The sequence below is a fragment of the Equus przewalskii genome, chromosome 1 (assembly GCF_037783145.1).
Source record: "Equus przewalskii isolate Varuska chromosome 1, EquPr2, whole genome shotgun sequence".
Lineage (NCBI taxonomy): Eukaryota > Metazoa > Chordata > Mammalia > Perissodactyla > Equidae > Equus > Equus przewalskii.
In genome coordinates, this window is record NC_091831.1 from 39,635,506 (window position 1) to 39,649,818 (window position 14,313).

General features: G+C 36.8%; 1 protein-coding gene across 5 annotated transcripts in view; it reads right to left on the reverse strand.

The window, feature by feature from the left end:
* LIPN (lipase family member N) overlaps positions 1–14,313 on the reverse strand; it is a 42,736-nt gene that overhangs the window by 4,642 nt on the left and 23,781 nt on the right. For 3 of the 5 annotated variants that reach the window (XR_011523369.1, XR_011523370.1, XR_011523368.1), the window contains 5 exons: positions 12,542–12,651; positions 9,940–10,076; positions 7,953–8,099; positions 6,253–6,476; positions 5,832–5,903 (listed from right to left, as the gene is read on the reverse strand). Coding sequence is in view for 2 of the 5 variants with exons in the window: in XM_008530920.2 (XP_008529142.1) it covers positions 5,832–5,903; positions 6,405–6,476; positions 7,953–8,099; positions 9,940–10,076; positions 12,542–12,651 (538 nt within the window). In the remaining 3 variants the exon portion in view is untranslated. The remainder of the gene's footprint in view (positions 1–5,831; positions 5,904–6,252; positions 6,477–7,952; positions 8,100–9,939; positions 10,077–12,541; positions 12,652–14,313) is intronic. The other 2 variants (XM_008530920.2, XM_008530921.2) reach the window with 1 other exon arrangement.

Genomic DNA, 14,313 nt, shown 5'->3' on the forward strand with positions numbered 1-14,313 from the left:
AATATTCTATCCAGTGAAAATATCCTTCAGATACGAAGAGATATTAAAAGAAGAGAAATAAAAACTCCCAGGTGAAAAAAACTAAGGGAGTTCATTGCCATAGACTCCCCCACCCCCGAAGAAATACTCAAGAAGGCCCTCATACCTGAAGACAAAATAGGAAAGGGGCTGCAAAGCCCTGAGCAAGGAGTTAGATAGGTATGCAATAATTGGAAAATTTCAGTGCTCTCTCAGGACAGGGTAGTAAACATTTAGCTATAACATTAAAGATAAAGGGGAGGAAAACAGAAAGATAAATATAATCTCATCAATTTAATCACAAACATAACAAGATGGAATAAGATATGACAATAGTAACTTAGAAGGGGAAGAGGTGAGGGATGGAATGGGCTTAGTCTAAGGAAATAAGAGGCTATCAGAAAATGGACTATCTCATCTATGACATTTTTGTACAAACCCAATGGTAATCACTAAACAAATAATTAGAACTGAGGCACAAAGGATAAACAAGGAGAAAACGAAGAAAAGCATCATAGAAAAATACTTAACCAAATCGGTAGTACAAAATACACAGGACAAGAAACAAATGAAATGCAGGAGAACCAGAAAATGAGCGATAAGATGGCAGTCATTAAGCCCTCATATATCAATAATCACTCAATGTGAATGGATTGAATTCTCCAATCAAAAGACACAGGTGGAATGGATTAAAAAACAAGACTCAACAATATGCTGCCTCCAGGAAACACATCTCAGCTCCAAAGACAAACACAGGCTCAGAGTGAAGGTATGGAAGAAGAAACTCCAAGCTAATGGCAAACAAAAGAAGGCAGGTCTTGCCGTACTTATATCAGAAAAAGTAGACTTCAAGATAAAACAGGTAAAGAGAGACACAGAGGGGCAGTATTTAATGATAAAAGAGACACTCCACCAAGAAAACGTAACACATAAACATTTATGCACCCAACACGGGAGCACCAAAGTACATAAAGCAACTATTAGCAAACCTAAAAGGAGATATTAACAACAACACAATAATAGTAGGGGACCTCAACACCCCACTTACATCTATGGATAGATCATCCAGAAAAAAAAGTCGACAAGGAAATAGTGGAATTAAATGAAAAATGAGACCAGATGGGCTTTATAGATATTTATAGGACACTCCATCCAAAAACAGTAGAATACATATTATTCTCAAGTGGGCATGGAAAATTTTCAAGGACAGACCACATATTGGGAAATGAGGCAAGCCTCAATAAATTTAAGAAGATTGAAATCGTATATGGCATCTTTTCTGAACATAACACTATGAAAATAGAAATCAAGTACAAGAAAAAAGCTGGGAAAGGGACAAACATGTGGAGACTAAACAACATGCTACTGAACAACCAATGGATTATTGAAGAAATTAAAAGAGAAATCAAAAAATATCTGGAGACAAATGAAAATGAAAACACAACTGACTACTCATACGGGATGTAGCAAAAGTGGTCTTAAGAGGGAAAGTTATAGCAATACAGGCACACGTTAAAAAACAAGAAAAATCTCAAATAAGCAATCTTAAACTATACCTATCAGAATTAGAAAAATAAACAACAAAGACCAAACTCAGCAGGAGGGAAATAATAAAAATTAGAGCAGAAATAAATGAAATTGAAACAAAAAAAGACAGTAGAAAGGATCAATGAAACAAAGACCTGGTTCTCTGAGGAGATAAACAAAATTGACAAACCCTTAGCCAGACTCACTAAGAACAAAAGAGAGAAGGCTCAAATAAATATGATTAGAAATGAAAGAGGAGAAATTACAATGGACACCACAGAAATACAAAAGATTATAAGAGAATGCAGTGAAAAACTCTATGCCAACAAATGGGACAATCTAGAAGAAATGAATAAATTCTTAGGCTCTTACAACTTCCCAAAACTGAATCAAGAAGAAATAGAGAAACTGAATAGACTAATCACAGCAAAGAGATTGAGACAGTAATCAAAAACATCCCAAAAAAAAAAAGTCCAGGACCAGACAGCTTCTCTGGAGAATTATACCAAACGTTCTAAGACAAGTTATTACCTATTCTTCTCAAGCTATTCCAAAAATTGAGGAAGATGGAACACTTCCTAACACATTCTGTGAGGCCAAAATCACCCTGATACCAAAGCTAGACAAGGACAACACAAAGAAGAAACATTACAGGCCAATATCATTGACGAACATAGATACAAAAATCCTCAACAAAATATTAGCAAACCCAATACAGTAATACATTAAAAAGATTATGTACCATGATCAAGCGAGATCACAACAGGGACACAGAGATGGTTCAACATCCACAAATCAATCAGTGTGATACACAACATTAACAAAATAAAGAACAAAAACCACATCATAATCTCAATAGACACAGAGAAATCTTTTGACAAGATCCAACATCCATTCATGATGAAAACTCAATAAAATGGGAATAGAAGGAAAGTATCTCCATTTAATAAAGGCCATATATGACAAACCCACAGCCAACATCTTACTCAATAGGGAAAAACTGAAAGCCATCCCTCTGAGAACAGGAACAAGGCAAGGGTGCTCACTCTCACCTCTCTTATTCGACATAGTACTGGAGGTTTTGGCCAGAGCAATTAGGCAAGACAGAAAAAATAAAAGGAATCCAAATAGGCAATGAAGAAGTGAAACTCTCTTTGTTTGCAGATGATGTGATTTTAGATATAGAAAACCCTAAAGAATCCACTGGAAAACTATTAGAAATAATCAACAACTACAGCAAAGTTGCAGTGTACCAAGTTGACATACAAAAATCAGTGGCATTTCTACACTTTAATAACAAACCACAGAAAGAGAACTGAAGAATACAACCCCATTTATTCTTCAAACAACGAAAAACCTAGGAATAAACAAATACCTAGGAATAAATTTAACCAAGGAGGTGAAAGACCCATACAAGGAAAACTGTAAGACATTACTAAAAGAAATCAATGTTGACGTAAAGAAATGGAAAGATATTTCATGGACATGGATTGGAAGAATAAACATAATTAAAATGTCCATACTATCTAAAGCAATCTACAGATTCAATACAACCCCAATCAGAACCCCAATGACATTCTTCATGGAAATAGAACAAAGAATCCTAAAATTCATATGGGGCAACAGGAGACCTTGAATAGCTAAAGCAATCCTGGGAAACATGAACAAAGCTGGAGGCATCACTATCCCTGACTTCAACAAATACTTCAAAGCTATAGTGATCAAATCAGCATGGTAATGGTACAAAAACAGGCACACAGATCAATAGTACAGAATTGAAAGCCCAGACATAAAACTACACATCTATGGACAGCTAATCTTTGAGAAAAGAGCCAAGATACAATGGAGAAAGGAAAGCCTCTTCAATAAATGGTGTTGGTAAAACTGGACAGCCACATGCAAAGGAATGAAAGTAGACCACTATCTGTCTCCATATACAAAAACAGACTCAAAATGGATCAAAGATTTGAAGGTAAGACCTGAAACCAAGAAACTTCTAGGAGAAAATATAGGCAGTACACTCTGACATCGGTCTTAAAAGGATTTTTTCGAATACCATGTCTACTCAGACAAGGGAAATAAAAGAAAAAACAAACAAGTGGGACTTCATTAGACTAAAAAGCTTCTGCAAAGCAAAGGAAACCAGGATCAAAATGAAAAGATAATCCACCAAATGGGGAAAATATTTGCAAATCATAGATCTGACAAGGGGTTAATTTCCATAATAGATAAAGAACTCACACAACTAAACTACAAAAAATCAAACAACCCAATCAAAAAGTGGGCAGAGGATATGAACAGACATTTTTTTCCAAAGAAGATATACAGATGTCCAATAGGCACGTGAAAAGATGTTCAACGTCACTAATCATCAGGGAAATGCAAATGAAAACTACACTAAGATATCACCTTCCACTCGTTAGAATGGCTATAATCACCAAGACAAAAAAATAACAAATGTTGGTGAGGATGTGGAGAAAAGGAACCCTCATACACTGTTGGTAGGAATGAAACTGGTGTAGCCACTATGGAAAACAGTATGGAGATTTCTCAAAAAATTAAAAGAAGAAATAACATATGACCCAGCTATACCGCTATGGGGGATTTATCCCAAGAACTTGAAATCAACAATCCAAAGAGACTTGTGCACCCCTACGTTCACTGCAGCAGTGTTCACAATAACCAAGACATGCAAGTAAGTCAAGTGTCCATCGATGACTGGATAAAGAAGATGTGATATATATATATATATATACAATGGAATACTACTCAGCCATAAAATAAGAGAAAATTGTCCCATTCACATCAACATGGATGAACCTTGAGGGTATTATGTTAAATGAAATAAGCCAAGCAGAGAAAGACAAACACCACGTGCTTTCACTCATGTGTCGAAGATAAACAAACACACAGACAAAGAGAACAGTTTAGTGGTTCCCCGGGGGAAGTTGTTGGGGGCTGGGGACAAGGGGTGAAGGGGCACATTTATATGGTGACTGACATATAATAATGTAAAACTGAAATTTCGCAATGTTATAAACTATTATGACTCAATAAAAAAAAAACATTAAAAAGGGAAGAAAATATAAGGGTGTAAAATCCAAAATGGGAGCCTCGCCTCCTTTATTCCTTCAGTATCTATCCACTTTATTCTTCCTTTCTTCCCCTCTCTGAAGGTAACCACTTTAACATTTGTTGTTTATTTTTTTTCCTGGCCCTTTTCTAAGTATTTGCAAATACATGCACTTGTGAATATACACAGTCTAAAGGGCAGGAGAAATGGAATGGAGATGAGCGTAGTGGAAATGTTCTAAATCTTGTATGTGGTGCGGTTACATGAATGAATGTATTTGTCAAACCTCGTTAAATTGGTCACATAAAATTAGGGAAATTTATTGTATGTAAGTTACACCTTAATTAAGATTATTTTAAAAATAATAAAAATACACATAGTCTAGCCCTTATAGCTGCCTTAAAGGCTAGTAGAATCTTTTCTCTCACAATTCCACCCATTATTGAGAAATTGACTGCTCGGATTGACAGTTTTGATGCTCAGAAACAACTTAGTTGATCCAAGTTTGCACTAATAAATAGCCTTAAATATGTCAGTCTGGGAAAGCACGGGAAAATTTTAATTTAGTATGCTTACTTATTTCTGAGAAGCCTAGCCCCTGACTTTGAGAAAAGAAATGGTGGCAACAGGATTGATTAAAAGTTCAGAAAGGCTAAATGAGTCTACAGATTTTGGTGTGTGAACTTAGATGAAAAAAGATGCCTTAAGAATCAATTCTCCATGGGCAGATAATACTCTTAACTTTCATCTTGGAATCCTAATTTTTTCTGTTGGTATCAAGAAGCGTCTATTCATTTTCTCTGTAAATTTTTTATAAAACAATTTTCGTTGTCATGCAGCCATTAAAAAGTATGTTTAAAAACACCTTGGGACCATTAGTTATGTCTTGTTATAACTGTAAATGAAAAAGCAAGATTAAAAGTTGTGTAAAAGCAGTATGATGCTCAGAAGATTGAAATAAATGCAACAAAATATTGATGTGTCTAGTTATCTCTGGGTAGAAGGATTACAAATTATTTAATTTCCATTGTATATGCTTCTTTTATTTCTCCATTTTTGGCTATGAATATAGATTAAAATTAGACTTTTTAGAAAAGCTCTATCCATCAGTGTGAATGCCACTAATTGCCAGGTAGGATTCTCTTCATTCTCAAATAATTTCTTATAATAATTTTTCAAATTCACCCCTCTCAGGTCATTCTGAGTAGCTCACCTGATTATAGTGATGCATGTTCTTGGCTTCACTTCCCCAATCATAAGCTCTGAATTCATCAGATTGGTAAAGCTGAAATGAATGTTGTTTAGAAAAAAGAACAGTCAGAGTAAGAATTATGATTGCTAATAGCAAATCTTAGAAAAACACTGTACCCTGGGAAGACAATAAGGCTTCTGGACCACCAGAAGGATGTAAATACATTTTTGCCACCATAAAAAGCAGGGTCATCTGAGAGGAAAGCAATGGTCTCCCTTGGTTGTAAGGAAGAGCTAATGGAAAACCCACACTCGTTAGAGGAAGTCACATCTCTCTTGGGAAGGCTCAGCTCTCTTGAGGCTTTCCCAGTTTGCCTCTTGTTTCAGCTCCGGGCCTATTTTACAAACTCTGATTTAAGATGGGATTCATTTATGTCACCCACCTGGTCTGCATCGTACCTTGTCCTTTCTCTTAAAATTCAGGGAAATCAAATCATGCTGGCTTCTAAGCTTCTTAGAGTAGGCCTGTTAACTCTGTCCTTTCATATATAACGAAAAGAAGCACTGGAAATGTTTTCCATGACAAAGATGCTACCTGTTTTATATGCAGGATATTCTGTACTGAGGATCCAGTGGGAGCATGTGACATGTACACATCCATTCGACTCTGAACGGAAACAAAACACATGTTACAGCAATAGTCATCCAATGAAATAAACTATACCTTTCAGAAGCAGAGAAAAATTTTGCTAAGAATTAGTAAACAAATACTGGGATGTTGAAAATGGCAGGACAGAATCATCTAGATTATCATAAATTCCTATCAGACACTTCCATGTGAATGAACCATGGGGTGACAAGTTGTATGGGCTGCTTGAGAGCAAACCTGCACCAGCTCTGAAGCTGTGGGATAATTTGCTTATCTTGAAGTAGAAGAAGCAACAATGGACATGATGGAGCAAAGCAACTAGGAAAGGTGCTAAGTGCAAGCGCTGGGGTGGTGAGTGCGTGTGCACGGATGTGCACTGTCACAGATCAAGAAATCAGAAAACCTGAATTTCAGGACCTAACTTTGTTAATTATAAGATTTGTGACTTGGGGAAAGTTATTTAACATCTCTGAGTTTCTGTTTTTTCATCTATTAAATGAACCTACTAAAAATCATACTACCAACTTGCTTAGCTTTTGTGAGGACAAAATAAAATATTGCAAGATAAAAGTTGAAAACCAATCACTTTCATATGCACTGTTCTTCAATCTTTGTAAACATTATAGAGATGAAAAATTATAGATATAGTAATACAATTCTATGTCTTGGAATATAAACAATACAATTCTATGTCTTGGCATATAATGAAACTAATCAAGAGAATTATTAATAATCTTTACTTTTGATTAAGGCTTTCAACAATGTTTCCTCATGGTCTTCAGTCTAATACAACTTATCCTCTTGAAGAACAGGGGTAGGATGGGCTGGTGGAGAAAAGCTTTTTGGGGACTAGCTTCACTGCAATAGTCTCTTTGGCTGCTATTTGGAATATGACAGAGACAACTATTCAATCACACTAGTCTACAAGTATAAACTCCTCCTTCTCCTCTTCTTCATCCTCTTGCTCAAATTCTCAATAAGAGGAAATAAAGAGTTGATAAAACAGGACTGCTGCTTCCTCATAGGAAAAGGATTCCACCTCCGTTCCATTCTGTCTTGTATTTTCCTTTTAAGGGATGAGTTTTATCTGAGGCCAAACTGAGGTCAAGAAGAGAAGGCACACATGAAATGAGTTAAATGCTTATATGTGCTTCTCATCCTTTCTAGGATTTTATTTTTTAATGTACTGTATTAACTGTAAATTCAAAATAACTGTAGTAAGTGGTGGCTAATTACGAACATGTGAAACTGCTATGCATTGTGGAATCTATTCTGCTAAATTTGACCAGGATGGAAGGATGAAGCTGCCTATTCCCTTTCCCAGTCCTTGCATTCATGGTCTATTGACCTAATCTTCTATGAATAGCAAATCTTCACCTTTAAGAGTTTAGAATACCGCATGAATTTATGCAGTGTCATTGATGCATCAAAATTAATCAAAGGAAAACTGGAATTTCTTAAAGCATCAAATGGTCCCATAATCAATATACATACCATATTCATATTTTTCTTGTTGGATCCAGCCCATAAGGACATAAATTCGCTACACAACATCCATAATATTTTATTGTTGCAAATTTTCGTAGAAGATATCTTCCCTATCTTATCTCCTAGAAGTAAACCTTTGGTACCAAAAAAACTCTGTAAAAATAAAAAATAATTATCTTTTTAAGAATTATTTTCTGAATCCTTGACATTCCCTTTATCTCAGGAATGAGGATTCTTGGGGATCTACTTGTATTTGTATTTGCTGTTTTGGCCAAGTAATTCAAGAAAAGTTACCACTTATAAATCCATCTCTACCATCAAACATAGTCTACAGGGAGATTGCAGTAAGGACCCACAACCCCAAATTCATTATGAAGCTCCCCCATGTTCTGTCCAATAATTGACTGCCAATATTTCTTATTAATTGGCAAGAAAGGTGGAACAGTTTCTCCGTAAGGTCAAATATTGCCTTGAATAGGAAGCAAAAGCAGAGTTTTCTCTATTATTCATGTGCACATCGTCTTTCTAGTAGTGTCCCAGATTAGCCAGCTCTTATGCTGAAAAGTAGAGAATGGTGTACTGAGGGGAGAGTGTCTCTGGACAGAAAAAAATTTATGATGTCATGGAAGGCAGCATGGTTAAAACTTCTAGGACTTGGGAAAATAAGTTTGGGTGGGGAATCTCTGGTAGGAGACCTGGAGCTTCTGGGGAAGACAGATGTTTTGAAATGGTGGGCAGGGTTGGGAAAGGGGCTTCAAGTGACAGGAAATTTGACAGTAGGAGATAGAAAAATGAGATAAGCCAGGACCAATGTTTTCCTCAGACCCGACCTGTGCAGGCAGAGCAATACATATGCAAAACTGGTATATTTTGAGATAGATGTGTCCATCTCTGAGTTTAACTTAACTAATTTGTCTGCTCATCTTTGCCCAAATGCAGAACACATCCAAAACTAACTGACATCAAACACCTTGAAATAAGACTATCAACCATGAAAAAGGGAAGTTACATCACTTGAATTTACAGTAAACAATACAATAAAACTAGAATCAAACTGATCACTAGGCCCTATAGAAATTCTTCCTGTGTTAGCTCACAAATATTTATTTCCATTCCCACCACTCCACACCAAACCAGGGCCTCATCTTGCATATGAATTACTGTGATACTCTAATCACAGTAGGTGACTGGGATCTCCTTGACTTCATTTTTGCCAAACTTCATTTTTTTTCTGCTTTATCTCCCCCAATCCCCCCTGGTACATAGTTGACTATCTCAGTTGCAGGTCCTTCTAGTTGTGGCTCATTATGGCCAAAATTCATTTTATCTTTCACCCCAAATTTAAAGGGCAGTCTTGGTAAAATACTATGTTCATTGTGGCAGTGACTTTTTTAGAGAAACACAAAGCAAAGAGAAAAAAAAATATCTTTTTATTGGATAAAATCCCCAACCCACAATTGGCAATCAAATTACTTTTCCAACCCTTGTAAAATAATCAATAAATATTTGAATGAATAATTGAGCTGTAAGACACCTGGATTTGGAATCTTAGCTTCAATACATTAGAACAAGCTCCCACATGGGAAGGGGTATATTATTCAGGCTTATCTAACATCAAAATCAGGGACGTCAGTGATCATATGTAACTTGAAAAATGTCTTCTATGTGGGCATTGTAATTTCATTGACCTTCCCGGTGGAACAAGAAAGCTTGTGAGTAGACCCTATACAGACACAGAGCTTAGCACAGCTAGAGATTCTGATATATACTCAACTCTGTGAATGACTGAGTGTAGAAATTGTATATGGGAACTGTAGACAATGTCGTACACACACACAGACAAACACACATGCAAACACATGGTCGCAGAATCTGGATTCTACAGATTTCATCTAAATTTCCTACTTTTACTTCACAATAAATTTTAAAATAATAAGGTTCTATGATCAAAAGTGAGATCCTCAGATACATTTTGGTGAAAGGAGGAGCCTACCTTGATTATGGAATTTGGAAGTAGAAAAAAACTGGTAAAAATGCTCGTGGGATATTTCAAAGAGACAACAGGACCCAAGGCAAAATTCATTTTGATTCTTTGTGCCAGTTCAGGCATGGTGGAAAAGGCTACAAACCCTGAGAGAACAGGAAACAAGACAATCTTGTGAAAATTAGAAACACTCATGCAATATTTCTACTAACAGAAGCGGGACTCTGCTGTCATTTTTATCCTTCTATTGCAATGATCTAGGGGATGAATTGGGAAACTCTTCTGAGTTATTCTGCAAAGATGGTCAGTCTTCAGTCCTCTCTACTCTCAAGTCTCCATTTTTCTCTTATTCTGGACAATTTAACTTGGTTGGGGAAAGTGAGGGATAAGCTACTGAATCAACTACTGCTCATTGAATTGTGGGCAACCTCACTTCTCAAGCACGGGTTAATGCTGGCAATGTTGTCATTTTACCCCCAACTCTGAGATGCCAGAATCAGTCAAAGAGCCTCTGGAAGTAAATAACTAGTTCACGGGAGGTGAGCCAATCAGTTCTTTCTGCAGTATCAACCAGTTATTCCACAATTTTTCTTTCTCATAATGGAAAGAGATTTCATTGCTCCCAGTGCTTCACTGGATGCTTACCAACCCTCTAGAATCTTCCCAAGAGGGAAGGAGCTTTCCCCTGGTCCATTGTGGTCTCAGTAAGGACCAGGTATCTCCATTTGCTCTAATTTTTCTGATCTTTTAGCAACAGCATTGCACCCATTTCTAGCCCTGTGAGGATGAGGGTGGAGATCAGTACCACATAGGAAAGGCTGTATGGTGTATCTGTGTGTTTGGGTTCCCTGAGGTACCTTCCTGGGCCCCCTCCACTGTGGGTGTGTGTGTATGTGTGTGTGGGTGCTTAGGTGTGTGTAGCTTTAGTAGAGGGTTTTTTTTTTTTTTCTGCTGAAATTCTTGTTGAAACATTGAAAGTGTCTTGGCCAGAAAAAGAACTGACTTTGTATTAACATAATACTCCCCCCAGAAGGTGTCTGGAAATGTGTGGAGATTAGTTTTTTAGTGATCATACTGACTAGGGAGCCCTGTTGTCATTTAGTGGGCTAGGGCCTTAATTGCTAGATGCCATACAAAGATTGGGCCCTTTCCACATAAGAAAAATTTCTCTGCCCAAAATGCAAATAGTTGCTGACTGGAAAATTTCATGCCCTAGTGCAATACAGAGCACTGATGATCAAATTTTCTATGTTTTCTTTACAGATCGGATATAAGAGCATATCTAAGTCTTACTCACATTTCTTGACCTCGATCAAGTCATTCCTCCTCCTTACAGTTTCTCCACAGTGCCCAACCACCCCACTGGTGAAATCAAACTGACCTGGTTTGAATCTTCATTCTGTATCTTGCATGCTAAGACACCTTAAGCAATCCACTTAATTTCTTTAAACATCTGTTTTCTCATCCATGAGATGGGAATAATAATGGTAGGATTGTTCCAAAGCTTAGAGAGAGATATTGTGGGAAATGTCCTGAACACAGGGCCCTAAATATGATAAATACTCAATAAGTGTTAGCTATGATAGTATGATTGTTTACCTGTTAGTGGCAATTTTTGGGGGGAGTCTCTGCTTAGTTCTTTGACACTCTTTTAGAATATGGTCTCCGGTGCTCATTGCCTGTTCCCAACTTGTAAGCTGCCTATCAGTATAAGGCACTGATAAATACCTGTTTGCTGTTGATGATAGTGGTGATAATGAGACTACTGTAAGAATATTTAGTATCTCTTGTGCAGTTTCACCCAAACTAAAACATTGCATTTCACATAACTTAATTTTGTAAAAATTAGAAATTTTAGTGGAAGATCACTAACAAATTCACATTTTTAATAGTACGGATTTCTTAAAATTTTTATTTGGAGCTAGATCATTGATTTCTTTCCAAAAGATCTAGGAAATCATTGAAAAGTGTATTTTCAAAGAGCAGGGTCTTGGATTTTTACAATAAATTTCTCTATGTAGTGTTTACATTTAATTGCTATTCCATAAATATTAAATCATATGCTAACTAGATAAGACCAGTTTATATGTTAGAGAAAGCTCTTCTGTTTCAACTCAAAAAAAAGTGATCTTACCTTTTCAGTTTGTTCAAATATATATATATATATATATATATATATATATATATATAAGGTCCTCCCTTTTATTTCTTTTTAAATCCCTTTGTAGGTTGTGAGGAAAGTATGATTGATGTATACTTAGCATTCTTCAGTGATGTTTCATGGCATTAAGCTTTACTTTTTTAGCTCAGAGGGGATCTAGAAACTTACTTTTTGGAAATACTTCTTTGGATTTGGGGAAACATGTTATTCCTGGGAAATTACATCACCATCACAAATGTACTGTTGTGACCAGAATTGAAGGAAAGATTTGCAGTACATACCGACAGTCTCTTGCATTCAGGTTCACAGCCACTTGGGGCACTAGAGTTATATGCCCAGCATGGGATAGAGAATTAAGGGAATTATAAATGGCAGTTCCTCTGCCCCAATTTAAAGGTGAACTCTTGCAAGACTCTGACTCTTGTAAAGTGTTGACTCTTGTAAACATACCTATTGTAGTTCCAAGTGAATGTCCAATGAAATACAACTTCTCCTGACCAGTTTTACTTATGATGAAGTCTATTACTGCTGGGAGATCATATCTGGCCATTTCATCAAAACTGAAAAATAAAACAGGGGCTTATAAACACTTGCAATTAAATTTAAAACTCAAAGCATTTGCTCACTTATTTTTTATACATAGAATTCTCTGCTGTCCATTTATTTGGTGTATATTTCATTATTTATCCAATTACATGTAGGCTATTGTGACTTTTGTTTGCTGCCTTTATATGTGTTACTTTCTAGTAACAGGAATTATTTCAAGACTTGTGTATCCTACCTGAATTTCAGTCTTATCATTCCTCCTCTTCATTCCTTTCTCTTGTGTTTCTTTCACCGTCCTTTCCCCATGTAGTTTGCACACCTCTACTTCAGACTCCCTCAGGCTACTTCAAGACTATTAGGACCATTTAATACCCAGCTTTGGACACAGAACTGGTTATAAATCATGATTATACCATGTAATAGCTGAGTAACTTTAATTTATTTACATGCTCTGAGTTAAGTTTTCTTATCATGTGGAATGAACATGATAGTGCCTGGTATAAAGCAGGGCTTCTATAGGGGTTGGATGATATTAAAGGAATGACTCTGGCTGCTAGTAGGAGCTCAATCATATGTTGCTACTATTAATAGTTCTATCCATGTAGAGATGTAGTCAATATATACCAAAATCCTATAGTACCAGTTCAGCCAGCATTAATATAAGACAACAAAAAGGCCTACATAACATATAGTTGAGTAAGGGTACCCCATAAACTAGAGACCTGTTTATTAAAAGAACATATGAGGAGGGGAGTGACATCAGTATCATTGCAGAATGAGCTCTCCCCTTAAGCTCTCCCATCTAAGATACAATGAAAACGACATTCACTTTCCAAGAAAGGACACTACATAAAAGACATCTGAGAGACCCATGCAGCCATACGTGTGAAGATGGAGGTGCTAGAGCCCCCCTGAGGAAGTGGAACAAGGTAAGAGGAATCTTTTCTTCCTCCCAAAGGGCAGTGACCCAGGGACTTCACATGGTTCTGAGAGGAAAGGGAGAGGAGGCAGCCCTCGGTGGGAAAGCCGTCACTTTCCAAGGTCCCTCACAGCCCAAAGAAAAGCACCACAGAGATGCGACTAGCTATCATGGAGATGTCTTCATCAAACTAATACCCCAGGAGAGCAGATAGTGAGGGCAGAGGGAGAAGCCCCCAAGATAGTGCAGGAGAAAGAAAGTGCACAGCCCCTCCACCTGGCACCTCAGTTCAGCAGGCCTGTAAAAGCAGTGCCTGGGAGCTTAGCTGAAGATCATGGTGGGCTCAGAATATGCAGCTCTTGAGCCTCACCCAGTGGCAGCAGGAAGTGGCAATCAAATACTACTACTATGTGGAAGCACAAATACACACCATAAAGCAGTATTAAAAAATATATTAAATCTCCAGACCAGAAGGAAAATGACAAGTACCCAGAAATCAATCCTGAATGCACAGAAATCTATAATCTAAATGACAGAGAAGTCAAAATAGCTATTAAAAAAACTCAATGTGTTACAATAAAATGCAGATAGACAGTTCAATGAATTCAGGAACTTCTTCACAAAAGAGATTGAAACTATAAAGAAGAACCAACCAGAAATATTGGAGATGAAAAACACAGTGGGTGAGATAAAGAAGAATATGGATTCCCTGAACAATAGAGCTGATATTATTGAGGAACGTTTCAGCAATATTGAG